Source organism: Tiliqua scincoides, chromosome 4, assembly GCF_035046505.1.
Source record: "Tiliqua scincoides isolate rTilSci1 chromosome 4, rTilSci1.hap2, whole genome shotgun sequence".
NCBI lineage: Eukaryota > Metazoa > Chordata > Lepidosauria > Squamata > Scincidae > Tiliqua > Tiliqua scincoides.
The window spans coordinates 187,905,513-187,924,197 of NC_089824.1; the positions used below are offsets into that span (position 1 = coordinate 187,905,513).

The 18,685-nt window shown below is 44.4% G+C and overlaps 1 protein-coding gene and 1 pseudogene across 1 annotated transcript in view; one reads left to right on the forward strand and one right to left on the reverse strand.

Moving 5' to 3' along the window:
* Positions 1-18,685, forward strand: part of LOC136648562 (receptor-type tyrosine-protein phosphatase V-like) — a 72,426-nt gene that overhangs the window by 20,850 nt on the left and 32,891 nt on the right. Inside the window, exons 4-12 of the mRNA XM_066624679.1 lie at positions 4,733-4,999; positions 8,334-8,603; positions 9,088-9,357; positions 10,055-10,327; positions 12,510-12,785; positions 13,306-13,575; positions 14,809-15,078; positions 16,742-17,011; positions 17,838-18,110. Of these exons, the coding sequence (XP_066480776.1) occupies positions 4,733-4,999; positions 8,334-8,603; positions 9,088-9,357; positions 10,055-10,327; positions 12,510-12,785; positions 13,306-13,575; positions 14,809-15,078; positions 16,742-17,011; positions 17,838-18,110 (2,439 nt within the window). The remainder of the gene's footprint in view (positions 1-4,732; positions 5,000-8,333; positions 8,604-9,087; positions 9,358-10,054; positions 10,328-12,509; positions 12,786-13,305; positions 13,576-14,808; positions 15,079-16,741; positions 17,012-17,837; positions 18,111-18,685) is intronic.
* Positions 3,893-4,009, reverse strand: LOC136649866 (5S ribosomal RNA; annotated as a pseudogene).

Here is an 18,685-nt window from a genome sequence, read left to right on the forward strand (position 1 = left end):
AACAGCAGAAAATATTTTCTTTTGGAAGACAATACTGCACACATAATAATAATAATAATAATAATAATAATAATAATAATAATAATAATAATAAATACATATTATTAGTGTGAATATACTTTTAAGAAAGGGAGAAGAATTAACTATTTACTTTCCTAAATAAAGAACCAGGAAAGAGTGATACACTCTAGAGAACCCTGTTTCCTTATTAAGGAATTCAGATCCCCCATGGGAAAGAACCAATCACCAGTTAAATTATTGGCAAATACTGTTGACATGATAACCCAGGTCTCCAGGCACATTGGCAAATGAAAGTAATTCAACATACAGGTGTGTCCCCTTATCTGAGGGGGATCCTTTCTGGAACCCCCCGCAGATAGCTGAAACCATGGATACAGGTGAACACGTCATCCATCCCTGGCTTCTGCCGCGGTCACAGCATCTGTCCCTGGTCTCTGCCAAGCTCAGACTGAGCTCTGGAGGTGAAAAAATGCAACTTCCAGTTTCACAGAGAAACTGAAAGTGACATTTTTAATGCCTTATAAGGCATTGGGAGGCCTGGGGAAGCCCTCCAGGAAGAAAAGCTCCCCTCACCTCCAGAGGTGGTGCATGCACGGGGGTATGTGCTCTAGGGGGCCTAGACCTGATCTGTGGATAAGTGAATTTATGGATACGGGGAACTGCAACATGGGGGCCCCCCTGTACCTGTTTTTGTTAGTTTTTTGTTTTTAAAAGTGTTAGGTGTTTTTAATATACATTTTAGAAAGAAAGGCTCAATTCTATCTGGAAAGCTGAGCTGATTTGCAGGCTAGATGTTCAAGGTTACTATTTATTTTTGGGAGGGGGGCTGGCATTGCTACAAAACTAGGATATAGAAAAAGCATATTAATCACATCAAGATATAAAATGCTGCACTTTGGGATCCTGGAAAATGTTATATCCTCACTTCTAAAGTGCGGTATTTGAGGGAGATACTTATCATGTCTGCAACACATGGAGAACAAATATCTAATTCTTGTGGCAGAAGATGGTTGTGTGGAAAGGCTCAATAACCACTGACTAAAGTAATCCTTCCTTCACCCCTGCTAAGTGAAGCCAAATTAACTCAGGGGATTGCAGTAGGAGTGTCAAGGTCTGGAATTTCCTTGAACTTTTGATCAGTATTAATTAACCTGGATACATGTTTGAACAATCATTAATTGCAGTGTGCAGAATTTCAAAATACATGATTTTAATGTAGTCCACATAAAGTACATTAGCAATTATCACATGTAAACTACAAGGATAATAGTAGCACAGGGAGCAAATAGGCTTTGCAAGCAAACAGGAAATTAGAATAGTTTCTACTGCAGAAGTGGAGTACTAAACAAGTTTGTTTCCACAGTGAAATGAACAGAAATCTGAGAAACACAAAGTAAGGCTTCAGTACTAAAATTCTTCTTCACAGTGGTTTTGATACAGGCCAGAGCCTGCCTTAAACTGCTGATGAAGCCACTGTATCATTTAGATCTAGGTAATCCAAAAGTTACATCCTGTGTGGCAAAGAGAAAATCTGCCAGCATGTTTTACAGCCCAGTCCTAACCTGCATTGGCACTGCCAGGCCTTGTGCATGGCTTTTGCTGTATTCAGTGCAGGTCACAAAGTGGCTGGAAGTCTTCTTGGGATAAGGTGACTATTTTACCTTACCTCAGGTAAAACCCTAGCCAGCCCATGGGGCTTCTTGGAACTGCACCAGCTATATAGCTGGTGCAAATCCAGAAAGCCCGGTGTAACACCAGGCAGGCTGGGAGGGGGTCAGGATACAGTGGAGGCCTGCTCCACCAGTCCCACTTCCCTTCTGGGCCCAATCACCCTATTCCACCCTCCCCCCACCCAGAAACTCTCCTTCCCAGCCTCCAAAACGCCCTCCCACCCCCCTTTCCCAGTTCCTGAATTGCCAGTGCAAACTCACTTGTGCCAGTTGGCCCTGCTCCAGGATACAAGGCCGGCGCAGGCCGTTGGGTTGACACTACCAGCTCACAAGTAGCTGCAAACATGTTTAACAGAACGTTTGTGACACTATGAGCTGGTGTAGGGACAGCTGCACTGGCTCAACCAGGAATTAGGATTGTGCCATAAGATTAGCAGATTTATTGTGCATGTGCTTTTGTAGACTAGAGTCTCCTTATGGATACATAAACTGTTATCATATGCACACTAGCATTGCATTACACACACACACACACACACACAAAGAGGGGGTGGAGAGGGAGAAAGAGAGAGAGACTTGAGTATAGAAAAAAAGTATAAACAGTATAAATGGGTCATACAGTCAAGAAAAGCAAGAGGAGCAATCTGACATTTCTGTGCTAAGTCTAAACGTATACAAGAACAGAGAATTCACAACAGCAACAGAATGTGCAATTAATAACGCAGTTGTCCTAGTTTTGCTATGTTAGTTTGACACCTGGAATGGCAAAGGAAACCACTGTCTCTTTTGTGGCCTGCATAAATAGAATTGAGCTTACTGTTGCAGAATAGCTCAGCTATATATGTATTTATAGACTTATACTCCCCCTTTCATTCAAAATGATCTCCAAGTAGAAATACAAAACAGTTCAGAAACCCCTTCCTCCTCTGATGGCTGTGCTTCTGTTCCTGTCTCTGGTCTGCAGGCAAAAGGAGTTGGAGCAGATTTCTGTCTAAGCAGGGAGGAGAGGCAAGCTCCTTGCTGCTGCTGTATTCCCAGGCCAATAGTGGGAGCTTCCCCTGCTGTAGTGTTTATCATTTCATACCAAAGTCTCCCTTTTGTGGAAGATTAGCATTTTTAGGTCAGCAGCAGAGTCTCTTAAGAGACTGAAACACACTCCCGCTGGTTTCTAAAAGTTGCTTTTTTAAAAATACCCAGTTTGTGGCCATTTATTCCTGCCTGATCTAAGTGGTCAGCAGATGAACACTGTGAAAATATTTATATCCCTCCTTTCCCCTCTCCATTGGGAGGTGCCCAAGGCAACTTTTTTTGCACAATTAGTAGAATGCCAAAGTAAAAGGGGGGGGGTAATATCTCTCTGATTTCCTCCTCCTCACAGGACAGTTGGTGAGAGGGAGAGCCACAGGCTCCTTCCTTTTGGAGGTAACGGTTGTTGTTAGAATAGATAATTGTATGTATTTTTGTTGGGAGATTAGTAGGTCAATGAGCCCCTATTGGTAATGTTGATGCTATTAAGTCACCTATACTAGTGATCTAATAACATCAAGGACTGTAAGTAAGGACTTGTCTATTGTCCAAGGCCTAAGAGAGGGGAGTGGCCTTGTCCAGGCTGGACTGTGTAGATACTTAATATGCTGGAATGGTTTTAGCTGGGAGCAGAAGGTAACAAGTGGTGTTCTGTCTCTTCTGGGCCTGTCCTGAGTATTCCTCAGTATTGTCTGCACTTGTCAGTCTGTCTTTCCCTCTTCATTAGAGGTGTACTGTAGTCTTAGGAATGCCTGATGTCAATTCTTCCAATGAGTCCCTGTCTGAGGAGCTGGAACAAATCTGGTTGTATTGTAAGGCCTGCCTGTAGATAACACAGGCCCACACACATTTTGCTGTCTTAAAAGTTAGAACTATTCTTGGGTATATTTGGGGTCCTGAATCAAAAAATGGCATCGGTCTTGTCTGACTGCTTCTAGTTTGGGGGGGGGGGGTACGGCATAGCCACCTTTTATGCTGATTCAAATAGCTTCCTCATGAGGAAGCCATGGTGTCAGCTTTCTCACAAGGAAGCTGCTTGAATCAACATATAAAGTGGCTAGGCCATAGCCCCCAAACAAGAGCCAATTGGGCAAAAGTGATGCCTTTTTAGGATTCAGCACCCCAAAAATAAAATGGTTGGTTGGCAAACTTCAGTCTCGAAAGACTATGGTATAAGCCTACAGCACCTGGTATTCCCATGCGGTCTCCCATCCAAGTATTAACCAGGCCTGACCCTGCTTAGCTTCTGAGATCAGACGAGATCGGGCATGTGCAGGGTAACAGCCCCAAAAATATCCTAAATGCTTTCAAACATCCTTTACAACTTAAAAAAAAAGTGGGTTTTTTTGGACGGCTTTGTGTGTGGTGTGCTCTGGGTAGAACATGTAGAAATGCCTAGCGATTGGTGGGTTTCCGGTATAAGATGATGCAGTGTGTTCATTGCACAGTTACTAGAAAGTGAACTTGCTGCATGAGCTGATCCCAGCTCAGGTTGATGGCAAAGTGGAAGTTGTTGAAGTCCTGGTGGAATTCTTCAAGAATTTTTGCCTGTGGATCCAAATTAAGGCTTTTCATTCTTTTTTAAAAATATAATGTTTCTCCAAGTACCACCTTTTATAGGTACCAGTATTAAGTGTATCACCATTGCCACCAGATGGCAGCTGTGCAGCGGAGTACGCAGCTTGTCCCCAGATTGGGACTTGGCTGTATGCCCTCATTTCCCAAACTGTGCCTGGCAACTGCACAGCCTCATTCATTGTACCACCAGGTGCATCCCCATCCATTTTTGCTTTCACTGAAGCTGCTGGGCAAAGCACGGTAGTCTCTACCTGGTCACCATTTCAGTGGGACCAAATACTACCTGTCATACTTCGACATACATTAGCATTACTATTGGTTGAAAAGCACTGGTCTTGATGATATAGAAGAGAGGCTTTTGGGTACAGGTGTTGAAAATATCACTGTGTAGGAAGATGCAGTTATTGAGCATCTTATGATCTCTTTGTTTTTTGCAGAACATCTCCTAAATGTGAGTGTCAGCAACCAGGGCCGTTCTAACTCCCTGACTCTGACATGGGACAGACTCCTGCGAGAGGTCCAGGGTTTCTCACTGGCTCTTCATGACTTGGAGACAGGCACTCTGCTGCAGAAGGAATCGGCAGTGCCTAATGCCACCAGCTTTGACTTCCAGGACTTGCTTCCTGGGACGCAATATGAAGTTGAAGTCACCGCATTGCTGGCCTGTGCAAGGAACTCCAGTAGGAAAGTCACTGGGCGAACAGGTATGTGGGAGTGAGTGGGACAGTTGTTTTGCATGGGTTCATTCTGAGCATTTTGGATTGGTTTATATTTGGATAAAAGGTAGTTGTGGTCTCTCAGTTTAAGGGCCCAATCCTATCCTGCATTGATGCAGCTGCGCCAGTGGGACGCGTGCTGCATTCTGTGGTGGTGGGCAGTCACAGAGACCTCCTCAGATAAACATTTGTTCCCTTACCTTTGGGTTGCATTGCAGCTGCATTGACCTTGGAAAGTTGAATAGGATTTGGCATATTTGAGCTTACTTACATACGTGGGACTCAACATTTCACAGTGTTCGATGGAGGGCCTTCCCATGACATGTCATGCAATGTGCTTGTTTTGAAAGGTTAAAGTACTCATTCCTCCCCCTAATTTACTGAAAACGGGGTGGGGGAGTGACGGAAAGAAAGGAAGACTCCTGTTGATCTGAGAGCAGTTGTGGGAAGTGTGCTAGGTAGTTATCTCATGATGGAGAGCAGAGAGAAATTGGTACTATAGAAACGAAAGCTGCTATTACATTGTCAAGACTACCAGCTGCTATTAAAAGGAAGTGACATTGGAACAGCTCACTGATTCATAATATCCTCTGCCATTCATCTTCCTCCTTAGGCCTAAAAATACAAATGTCATTGAAAACCAACACAAGCTTTTTCATGTTCATTTAAAAGTAGAGTGTGGGAGTGGCACAACTGAGCTCAAACTATCAGAACCCCACACTCCCCCCCCCCTTGCAGTTGTCAGCCTTTCCTCATAGGGGTGTTCCAGATCCCTGATCATTTTGGTTGCCTTTTTCTGTTGTGTCAGCAATAATGTCAACAGAATTTTTCCCCAGTACACTATCCCTGATTTAACAATGTAACACATGCTGCAATTCTCCCACTGTGTCCTTGTGGACATTGGAATTACAAGAGCCACTAATTGCAGAAACAACCTATGTTGACTTCACAAAACCTATTTTTAGCACAGCAGTGCTCTGAGGAACTGGGTGCAATCTATTCTCAGTACCTTCTTTGTTAACAGCTGCAGCAGAAGACAGTTTGAGCCACACTGTTTTTGTGAAATTGCCTTCAGAATACAGCAGCAACAGTGCACATTCTTACCTATTAACACATTGTTTAATGTGTTATGTGTGATGGCTGTGCAGGGGTGTAGGTAAGCAAGGAGCAGAGCTCTGAGACTTCTGTCACAGCAGGGGCAACAATATCATCAGTTTTCAGATGCTGCCTTTGAAACCTTTTTCAAGGAACTTTAGCCAAAAAGAAACATCAGGCTCAACAGCAGACAAACTGAAACACCTGCCTAGGGCAGTGGTTCTTAAACCCCCAGGGAGTTTGAGAACCCTGGTAAGTCTTGGCAGGGGCAGAGGGAAGGCAGCAACACAATTCCCAGGGTCATGCCACTGCCAGGGAGCAAGGGGCTATTTTCAGCTTACCCCTTCCTGACCTAGCCTCCAGGGGGGTGTGGGGAGTAGGGCTCCCCATGACTCAAAACAATGAAAAAAGGTGATCATGACCCACTTCCAGTTTCATGATTGTGACCCCAAAGTGGGTTGCGATGGCCTTTTTAAATTGTTTTGAGGCAAGGGAAGCCCTGCAGAAGGTTTCACGGAGCTCCTGGTGCCCCTACCTAGAGCTGGTGCAGGAAAGTCTAAGTTCATAAAAAGCCCCAGTCCCTGGCTCAATCCTGGGGATTGCGTCACTGTCCTTTCCCCTTTCCCTGCCCCTTAAAGGGCCAGGAACAGTGCTTCCCAAGCTGTTGGGTCACAACTGGCCTAGGGTGCGTATATTAATGTCCAGGCCTAAGACCTGCCAGAAAGACATTATACAGTTTATATTACATTAAGGCTATAATCATACGCAAGTGAACCTAGGAATATGTCTGACTGAGCACAGTGGATCTTAGCTCTGCGTAGGCATACATAAGTTAGCATTCATACATTTTAAAGAGCTTCTGCACTTTAAAATTTACCATTACACCACTATAGCTGTATGCAGATTGCCCAACATGGGACTGAACTGGAGACCTTGTGAATTTAAAGCAAGCATGTTTTAATTCAAGTTATGAATCCAGAGCTCTTTGGATTAGCTATGTAAAAACTCACAACAGATCTTTTGGTAATTAGCCAGGATGTGAGGGGGTTAAATGAAGGTTTGAAGATAAGGTAAAATGTATGTAATATACAGTACAGTAGAACCTCTTTAAGTTGACCAGCCAAGGGACTGGAGGAAATTGGTCAACATAGGGAGGTGGTCAACATAGGGGGGAAGCATTTAAATATTATCATGTTCAGCTCCCAGGGCAACAAATGCAAGGCCAAGTTATTATTTAGATTGGATTTTTAAAAAGTTTTATTGCAAATATCAATGAGAATTGATCCTCTTGTCATGCTTACTATTTATATCATTTATATCTCTATCAAGAGACAGAGAATAAGCAGCCCACAATCGGTGTTTAAAAAACCCTGAAAATTCATAAGCTTAAAAAAAATTGTAAGTTAAACAAAAAAATTTGGTTTCATAGCAGACAGGCAGACCAAGGCTATCCCTTGTTTACTTAGGCTGCCTGGCCTCTACTGGGTCTCCTCAGGTTCACTGAATGCCAGAAGGTATTTGTTACGGTCCCTCACTAAAAGCTGTTGAGAAAACTCCACAGTCAGGGAATAAGAGGACAGGTCCTCTCATGGATTGGGAACTGGTTGAGGACCAGGAAACAGAGAGTGGGTGTCAATGGGCAATTGACAAAAAAAGTGGAGAGAGGTGGAAAGTGGAGTGCCTCTAGGATCTGTCCTGGGACTGGTGCTTTTCAACATCTTCATAAATGACCTGGAAACAGGGATAAGCAGGGAGGTGGACAAGTTTGTGGATGACACTAAACTTTTCTGAGTGGTGAAGACCAGAAGGGATTGTGAAGTGCTCCAGAAGGATCTCTCCAAACCGGGAGAATAGGCAGCAAAATAGCAGTTGTGCTTCAATATAAGTGTAAAGTAATGCACTAGTGATGGGAACCAAAGTGAAAGGACAGTGGCTTCACTATGCACAAGCAGTATCACGTTCAGTAGGCAACTTACGGAGGGTAAATTAATACTCTGTGCAATGGTCGAAGTGGTCAAGATACAACTTACGGAGGTGGTCAGTACAGAGAGGTTGGTCTCCCATAGTGTATATACAGTGTCTGTCCATACTGTGAAAATTAGGTCAACTTAAGAAGGTGGTCATTATAGAGAGGTGGTCAACTTTGGAGGTTCTACTGTATTCCTTACTCTCTCAGATACTTGTATTCACTGATTAGTCTGGCTTTTGAAACAACATTTTGTTTTAGTTCCCTCACCTGTGAGGGATGTGATCCTGAGCAGTAATGGCAGCCCTTCAGTATTACTGGTGTCCTGGAAGGAAGCCCCCGGTGGAAAGGATGGCTACCAGCTGGTTCTCTATCACAAAGACTCGCAAGCGCTTGTCCAGAATGTGACCATCCCAAAAGAAGCTTCCAACTTCCGCTTTGATAGGCTTTTGGCCGGCAGCGAATATGCCCTGCGCATCACCACGCTGGCTGGATATTCCACGGCAAGCACTGTGACACATCAGTGGACAGGTATGGGAAGTTGGTGGTTTGACTATGATGAATTATAGGGTGAAACTAGCATCAGGGGTTGGGGTTCTTGGGCAGCTGCCAAAGTGCAGGTGGTAGGTACCCACAATGTTCAAAGAGACATTTCTCCACCCCACCTATTGGAGAGCAAATGCCTCTCCTGAGATGGTGCCTTCTGCAATATATTCATCTTTTTAAAGTATGCTTTTTTCCTTAAAGCTGTTGCCTTAGTCCTGTGCAAATTTATGCAGATTTAAATGATAGCTATTCAACCAGTTAGCACTTATTTGCTTCTTCACCAAAGCAACTTTTATTGACTGGCTAATTTGCAAGGCTGCCGGGGTGTCCACTTTCAAGGATTGTTCAGCTCTGGGTAGGTCAATTATTTCTATGGCGATGGGAATGTTAGGAAAGGCTCCCCTCTTCCTTCAAGTTGGTGGGCTTGTTATGGGTGATAACCTCCCTCAGTTTTCCTTTCATCCAACAGGCCCTGTTGCTCCGGAGGCATTGACATTTCAGAGTAATGGCTCAAACTCTAGCCTGACTGCTACATGGGCCAATGCAATGGGAGCAGAATGGCTGCATTTCTTTCTCCACAACCTTCACATCCCAAGTGACACCACCACAGTGTCAGTCAGGAGGGGCCTAACTAACTACACCTTCCAATATCTGCAGTCGGGTACCCCTTATTGCTTGGAGGTTCGTGCCACAGCTGGGCCTTACCAGGTTGAGAGGCCCAATGTCACTGCTTATACATGTGAGTATGCAGCAGGAAGCTGCTGGAATACTTGGGAGACATGCAGGTCCTAAACTGGGCTAAGAGTCAACTAAATTGTAGAAAACCAGTATCACAAGAACAGTTTGTTCCTGATTTGTGAAATCAAGATGCCTTATCTCCCTCAATTTGATACAAATGACTACAAGACAAACCAAATGCGACTTTAATATTGTTGGGGAGGGGGTAGCCATCTTGAGAGTGGAGGGTACCGAAGCCAGTTCCTCCCACTGCACTCCTCATTCAGATGCTTCCCCCCCACTGTTATTTCCCACTGGAGCAAGGCTGCCATTGGCACCAGTGCTAGTTTCCTTCCTGAACTGAGACAAAGAGCAGTCATAGAGAAGGGATGGGTGGGATCCAGATCAGAACTGTGGCTGAGGAAGATTTAATCACCTTATGTCCTTTCCTAATTTGAAAAGAAATTAATAGCATATATGTTTGGAAGTAAACCACAGTGAGTCAAATAGGACCTGCTGCCAGGTAAGATTGCAGACATAGGGTGCAATCCAAGGTGCCCACTTCGTCCCTTGCTCCGACCAATGAGTGTCGTGAAAGTGCCATAAAGCATAAACCAGAAAATAAGAGAGACAGAGACCCTGTTCACGGGCTTCCAATCTATAATGTTTCCTGACAATTCATTCATTGTGTATGCTGATCTTCCCTTCCAATTCTCCAGACCCCCTGAAGCCAACCAACGTGAGCTTGATCAATTATGGCAGAAATAACACTTTGAAAGCAGCTTGGCGCTCACCATCTGGAGAAAGAGACTTGTATCTGGTGATTCTGCAAGAGGGAGACAACAGCACACCAATCAAAAACCTGTCAGTGGAAAGGGACCGCACTCATGTCACCTTCCATAGCCTGAGACCTGGGAGTCGCTACACTGTCAAAGTGACCGCTGTTGCTGGACCCCACAGAGCGTCTGCAAGGAGCGTCTCTGCCTGGACATGTAAGCAGGGGCTTGGAGCTCCAATCCTGGCAGGCGGGAGTGAATACCATAGAAACTCTCTGCAGTAGTTTAAGGAAAGTCATTTGAATACTAACCAAGCCATGCTGGTTTGGTGCAGCCTATATGTAGGTGGGAGGATGACTCTTGTCAGAGGGCCATGGCTCAGTGCTGAAGCATCTGCTTTGCATGCAGAAGCTTCCAGGTTCAGTCTCGGGAATCTTCAGGCAGGATAGAGAAAAATTCCTGTCTGAAACCCTGGAGAGCCACTGCCAGTCTGTGTTGACAATACTAAACTGGGGGTGCAATCCCCAGTTGCACTTTCCAGCACTGGCACAGCGGTGCCAATGGGATATGTGCTGCATCCTGCAGTTGGGTGTCACTCACGGAGGCCTCCTCAAACTAAGGGAATGTTTGTTCCCTTACCTCAGAGCTGCATTGCCCTTAGTGCTGAAAAGCACTGATATAAGGGATATAGGATTGCACCCTATATGAACCAATATCTGATTCAGCAAAACACAGCTTACAATGTCAAAATGGCTGCTTTGTTTGTTATGCCAAAGAGCTAGTGGAAGGGGTTTCTTTTAATCTCAGTTGACAACTGTGAGGTCCATGGAGGGAGAGACTCCCATACAATAGATATAACCTGGTTGTAGTTTTAGTGAGACCTTGGAGCAAAACAAATCCCCTGCAGGAAAAAAAAAAAAAGCTACTGGGAGAGGATGGAATTTACCCCTAGTGTCAGAAATGGACCTCTACAAGGAAGCATTCTGCTGATTATGCATTTCCCCAGTCTGGATACTATGGGGGAAAAAATGCCACTAGCCTCGTGGGAGAGTTATTTCTTATTTTGCATTCAAAGAAGAGGTTCCAACTTTGGATCAAATCTTAATTTTGCATCTTTCTCCTTCTTCCTTCCAGATCCCACAACTCCATCAGGTGGGAGCTTGTCAAGCCAGGGCAGTACCCACACCCTTCAAGCTCATTGGCAAGAGGTGACTGGGATGGGCTATGTGACTGCACTGTACACCACAGACCCCCCTATGCTGGTACAAAACAATTCAGTGCCTAAGGGCTATTCTAGTTTACGTTATGAGGGGCTAAACCCAGGCACTCGCTATGCCTGGGAGATCTGCAGTGTTGCTGGACCTTACATTTCCCTACCCTTCCGCCTCAGCAACTGGACATGTGAGTGCCAGGGGAAGTACAATATACTGTTGGGCATACTGTTTATAGAGTGCTAGTGAATGCAAAGAAAAGAGCAGGTGGTTTTGCAGTCAGTTCCTATGTCTGGTTTTCCATGCACATGTGTAAGTAGCCACTGGCGTTTCCAATACGGCAAAGGAGTCATTAAATGGCTCCTTTGCTGTGAATACATCTGTATAGGTTAGATATAAATATCTGCTTGAGAACCACCGGTTTAAAGATCAGTCTTTTGAGTTGCTTCCTTTAGGACAAATCTTACCTTTAGCTACTATACAATCATCTACCATTTAGGCAGCTGCCTGGGGCAGTGTTTCTGATTCAGTCTGTGGAAGATGCTTTCCCTTCCTGATAAAATTTGATGTACATGATATGCAGAAATAGCAGAGGAGAAAAAAAAAAGAGAGAGGGAGGCAGAGAAGGGCCAAGGGAAAAGCTGAGGATTCAAGAACCAAAATAGTAAAGACTTATATACGTAGTAAGTATAAAGACAAAATAGTAACCAAAAGACTTAACTAGATGTGGGACTATGGGTGAGTGAGAAACAGCTGCAGTCTATCAACATCCATGGGTCAGGAAGGTAAAGAAGTGGGCAGCAGTTTCAATGGAAAGCAAAAAGGATAAGATTGTTGATGTTCCTGTGGGAATGAAGTGTGTGTGTGTGTGTGTGTGAGAGAGAGAGAGGGGGGGGGTTGGCCCTGTCAAAGCTCATTGAGCCACAGGGCCATGGAGGTTGATGAAGAAGTCTCTCTTAGACCTAAGAAGTCTGTGATTCATTTTAGGCTAATTAATGGCACTGCAGGATTTAATATTTTGCTTAGAGTGCAAAAATGCCTTCGGCTGAAATCCTATATAACACTTACCTGAGATTAAGTCCCACTGAACTCAAGGGGCCTTACTTCTGAGTAGATTGCTATTATCGATCATTCCTATGATGAGTAGAATCAGCCTAAGATTGTGCTGCCCTAAATTTATCTTTCAGATCCTTTGGCTCCAAAGCACCTGACCCTCAGCAATAAAGATCAGAACTCAAGGTCACTACATGCTTCTTGGCAAAGTTCTTCTGGGAGCAGAGGCCACTATGTGGGAACTCTCTTGGAAACCAAATCTCAATTGATGGTAAAAAATGTGACTGTGGCAAAGGGCTGGACTAACGTCACCTTTGAACAACTTGTCCCTGGACGTCAGTACACCCTGCAGATGGTGGGAGTTGCTGGACCATACCAGTCTCTTGTTGAAACAGCCAGTGGCTGGACATGTGAGTATGTTCAGAGAAATGGTAGGGTATCTCCAAGCGAATTCTGTCACTGATGTAGTTGTACAGAGAGAATCACAAATGCACACTTGCCATCAGCAAAATGCATGTCTTGCAAAAAGTGAGGGGTGCTGTGAATGCATCCAAAGGGTGGAAAAGCAATATCACACTGGGTGCTGATGCAGGTTTTTTGGGGGGTGTATCCAGATCTGTGCTGACAGGGATAAAGCACCAAAAGGCACTTATGCAGGAAAGTCCAGATAGGAAGTTCTTCATGAGGCTTATATGCAAAAGTCAAAGATAACTTTATTTAAGGGAAATACATCTTTGTCAGAAAGAAAAGAAGTGGATCCTGCAGCTGGTCTTTGTAGCCGCATGTGTTGTCTTGTACCCAGAGTAAGGGGCAGAAAGGGAAGGAAGGAAGGAAGACTTCACTGCCCCCTCCTGGTAAATGTGCGATGGTACCATATTGCTGCATACTCTCATTCTCACTGGTGCCAATCAAAACCCTTTTTCTTTTCAGACCCCTTGGCTCCTTTGGGGATAACTCTGGCCACTACCAAGTGGCCCTCCAGTCTTATTGCCTCTTGGAACCCAGCTCCAGGTGACAGAGATCAGTTCTTTCTGCAATTCTACAGTCAGGAACATTCGCTGCAGAGGAACATCACAATTGGGCCAGGCACGCAGAATTTCACCTTTCAGGGACTTCTCCCTGGAAGCCAATATTTCTTGGAGGTCACAGTGCTGGCAGGACCGTACCGGGCTTCATCACAGGTGGTTTCTGCATGGACATGTGAGTTTGAAAAGTGTTTGTGCAAGGCATGAGGCCTCGTTAGTTAGACTTTGCCTAAGTTGCCAGCATTTGCTGTAAGTGTAACCTAATGTCGCAGGAGCTTGTTAAGACCAATAATGGGCAGAGTGACACACTCATGCTTTTCTTGTATCCACTTGGCACATTGGGTTTATTTAGTATTCCTTCAGTTGCAAAGAAAAGCCAGCATTTCCCACTCTTGTTTGCCAAAGGAATGTCCTTATTAAATGAAAGCAACAGAGTCCTGGTGGTATCTTAGAATGCATAAACTTTCATGATTGTTTTTGCTACAATAAATTTGTTAGTCTTTAAGATGCCACAAACCTCTTTGTTGCTTTTGCTACAACAGACTAGCAGAGCTGCTCCTGGAACTTGTTATATGAGTATATCTGCCAGCTTCTGGAGTCTTAAATCCATGGCATTTGACCCTATTGCAATGAATTATAACTCAAGTTCCTAAGTAACCAGTAGGATTGTCTTAGAGAATTCAGTTAAGCAAGTGGATGTTCTTTATTGTGGTGTTGTAGCTTTATACTAGTTAACTGCAATTTATGTATTGGATTGTTTGGACAATATTGCTTTGTCTTTCTTGTGAGTTACCCAGAGTGCCCGTTTGATCATTGTAAAAAGGATAAAAACAGAGGCTTGAGTGGCTTGTAAAATGAAACTTTTATTATTATTATTTTTTGATTAATAAAGCTAGATTGGTCCAAATAGAGTGCCATTTAGAAAAATGGTCCCAGTCCAAAAATGTTTGGGAACCACTGCTCTAGTGTTTCATGAAAACAAGTATGGTGTCACCATTGCCCCGCTATCCTTATACCATACCTCACATTTTGAACATTAATCAAAATATAGTCACTTTACTGTTTCTTGCTAGGTACCTTTAGGGGACTACCCTACAATATTAATTTAAGGTATATTCAAGAACTAGATTCTGCAAGAGTTAATACATATCTTGCTGGTTAATAGAATACATATCATTCTATTTTAAACATAGAATGTGTACATTTAAGATTTTAGCAAAGAGGCAGCTGGAGGTTTTAGTGGCCAGTTATTGTAAGACGTTAGAAGTGGGAATACAATCCAACATGCTGCAGTGTTAAAGCTAGCCTCGGATGCCTCTGTGAAAGCAGCTGCTGTAGTTTCTGTCCCATGTTTACCTGCCTTCTTTATTCCATTGTGATGCACCTTCTGGTTTTGTTACTGCTGCAGATCCGCTGTCTCTGGTTAATGTCAGTCTGAAATCTGGACAGAGCCCCCAGCAGCTGATCGCAAGCTGGATGGAATCTGGCAGAGGGCGAGAATATTGGGTCCAGCTCTATTCAGATGAATCCCTGTCCATTATTCGGAATGTATCTGTACCTCATGGAACTACCCAAGTAACGTTCGATGACCTGGTGCCAGGGACACGATACCGTGTTGAGGTTATCTCCAGAGCTGGTCCTCACTTCATTTCCTCGGAAACAGCTATTGGCCACACAGGTACCACATAGGCCTTTTCTACAGGCTGTGTGAAATGGCTTTGGCCATTCCAAAGCAGTTAGGAAAATTGGTTGGAGTCTGTGAGGAAAGAGAGGAGGAGAACAGAGAAAAAGGGGACATAGAAAGGGAGCATGTTCAGCTTTTTATAGTCAGGATTTACAGTTAGTTGTAGGGATTGTTGGTTAATAAGATAGTATCTGTTTATTAACTTCCTCAGTAATGATTTACAAGTTATTTAACAACTATCTCTGTCTCATGCCAGAAGGAACATTTGTATCTGAGCCTGTCTTCTGTGTCTTCTTGACACACACAGGCTGCTTGCCCTGGTTTGGGATTGCATAATTTCCTGATCGTATTGTTAGCACTCACTGTTGGGATTTTACAGGCCTCAAACTGGTATATAGGAAGCTGCGTTATGTCAAGTCAGACAGTTGATCTATCTAGCTCAGTATGGTTTACTCCAAGCATTCTGACAGGGAATTTTGTCTACCCCTCTTTGGAGATACCAGAAATTTGAACCTAGGACCTGCTGTATGTAAAGCAGATGCTCATACTCTTCCACAGAGCTCCAGATGGTACATAGTCTGGGAAAATCTTAGCGATTGTAAATGTTCCTCTCCCCCCCCCCTTCATGGCCTTGTTTGTGGGGTAAGTGACCTCAGCACCACTCCCTGGTGAGTTCCTGTACATGGCCAAAAGCCATCACTATAGGCAGATGCTTTAACTATAGTAGGAGCCAGCAATTCCATTCTCCTTCACCTACTTTTTCCCATCATAGTGTATGTTGAGTGTTTCATTATTATTGTCCTCATCTATTTATTTACCACCTTTCTGCCAAAGCACCCAAAATGGTTTACAGTTTTAAAATAATGACTTATGATCCAAGTGAAATGGGAGGAGAGGGAGAGGGGGGAGAGGACGGGAAGGAGAAATGAACCAATTTCAGCCTTTCATACTGTTAAGAAGTATGAAAATATGAAGTATGGAGTTACATGATGACCTGGTGAAATGGCCGATGGGAAAACATCCTGGAAGGGGAGGAGCCAAATGGCAGTCGGTTCCTACTAGTGAGCTTTTGTAGTGTCTTCCTAGCTCATCTTTCCCTTGGCTGCCTGCAGGTGGAAAGGTTGCTGGTGAAGTTAGTTCTGGCAGGTATAATGCCTGCTTCCATGATTTGGGGTGCCATGGAAGGCAGGGGTGCTGAATATTGGGAAAGAGTGAGAGGGAAAAGCTTGGTTGGTGGCCATTAGAGAGGAAGAAAGCGCTGAGGAGGAGGAGAAGGCAGATAGTTAAAGACATCAGAAAAAAAGAGCAAAGGTGAACAAGCAACAGGAACTGGTGCTTAATGGCTCAGTGTACAAAGATTGTTATTGGACTAGCAGCAGTAAACCGACACTGTGCCAAGCCTGCAGTAGTTTGGGGTTGGGTCATTTGTGTTCTGCTGCTCCTCTGTAATGGAGAACTGCTTGCACTGTACTGGAGTCAAATGACAGTTGGCCCCAGTCAAGCTGATAAAGGGATCTTGCTCTCATCACCCTTTCCTTTAGATGCAGCTAGGGATGACATAGCATAGAAATCAGTGACACTGTGGGCCCCTGGGGCATGGCTGTTTTCCATATTGATACTTTTTTCCCCCTGAAGCCTCATGTGGTTCTTCTTCTAGTGCCACTGATGCCCCTGTCCCTGCTGGTGAGCAGTCAGGGCTCTTCAATGTTGAATTTGCAATGGAAGGCCCCCGATGGACAGAGAGACGGCTATATGGTTTCTGTATCTGAAGAAGGGTCTGTAACTACCCGAAGTCATATAGCTGTGGAGAAAGCCAGCACCAATTTAACTGTAATGGGGTTAACCCCAGGAACATGCTACCTCATTGCAGTGTGGTCACTAGCTGGACCCTATAACTCTGCTTCCCGGAATACCACAAGCTGCACAGGTGAGTACAACCCTAGGTTGAGTTTATCAGAGTGAGGGATGAGAGTGCAGTTCAGTTAACCCAAGGTCTGTGACGAGCACCCAAGCCATGGTTTGAAGTTATAGGGGATCATTCCATTGATACCACCATGCAGTATCAGGAAGCTATATTGGAAGAATTCTCATGCTAATGACTACATGGGTTCATGTGAAGTGTCACGGTTTCACTATAATTGCTGAACTGAATGCCAAACTAAACCTGATCATAGTCTTCAACTGTTGCATGAGCTAGTGAGCTCATTATGCAGGGGATGGATAGAGTGGATAGAGAGACACCCTTTTCCCTTTCACATAACTCCAGAACCAAGGGACATCCACTAAAATTGAGTGTTGGGAGAGTTAGGACAGACAAAAGAAAATATTTATCTACCCAGCTTGTAATTAGTCTGTGGAACCGCTTGCCACAGGAAGTGGTGATGGCATCTGGTTTAGATGCTTTAAGAGGGGTTTGGACAAATTTCTGGAGGAAAAGTCCATTACAGGTTACAAGTCATGATAGGTATGTGCAAGCTCCTAATTTTAGAAGTAGGCTACCTCAGAATACGAGTTGCAGAGGAGGGCATCAGGACGCAAATTGAATCTTGTGTGCTCCCTGAAGCATTTGATGGGCCACTGTGAGATACAGGAAGCTGGACTAGATGGGCCTTTGGCCTGATCCAGCAGGGCTATTCTTATGTAGGTGACTATACTCTCATTGTACAACTGTGAGCTATGTGAGCCATTTCTATACCATGAAAGTTAAGTTCAGCCTTGTGTTTTCGTCTGACCCCTGTCCTCTCTTCCTGCAGTACCAGCTCCTCCTGTGAACCTGACTATGAGAAACACAGGCAATTCCTCTGTATTGTACATAGCCTGGGCAGAGCCCCCTGGAGGCAGAGACCATTATGGGATAATCTTGCACAGCCTAGTGCCTCCAGGCATGGAGAGAGTTCAAATTGTGGAGCCAGGAATCCAGGATTTCACGTGGACAGGCTTACCAGCGGGCAGCCAGTTTGCTGTGCAAGTTGTGACTGTGAAAGGTCAAGCCCAGGCTTCCTCTACCACCATTGTTGAGTGGACATGTGAGTATGATGAACCAAGGCTTCTTCTCTCTTACTCTAAGACTTGGGGTGTGCCCATTACTCTTGGACACATAGCATCACTGGTCAGTTCTAGGCACACAATCTCTCTAGTTCTCTGCAGTGGCCCAGGACCATCTTCTCCCTGTCCTCCTTGGTATGAAAACCAGCACTGCCCTTGCAATTTCCTCCCTCTGAGTTCCTAAAGACCTGCCCTCTCCTCATATTCCCCCCCCCCCTTACTGGAATCCACAGGGTGAAAAAAGAAGAATATCATCTCATTTACTCTTCAGGAATTATTAGCCCTTATTATGCTTGGACCATCTCTCATTGTTAGAAAATAGGAAATGAGGGAGGTCTGGGGAGCTGAAGAGCTTTATCATTTGCTCTGCCTATGAGTGTGTTCACATAGATGGAGATATGCAAATATTGGTTCATATAATGCATGAATAGTAGACACATGTCCATGCATTTCCTAGAGTGGATGTGGGCACACTCACACAAACATATGATTACACACCCACTCTTGCAGGCATACATACTCTTCTTCCCAAAGCATTCTTGGTTGTACTCACACA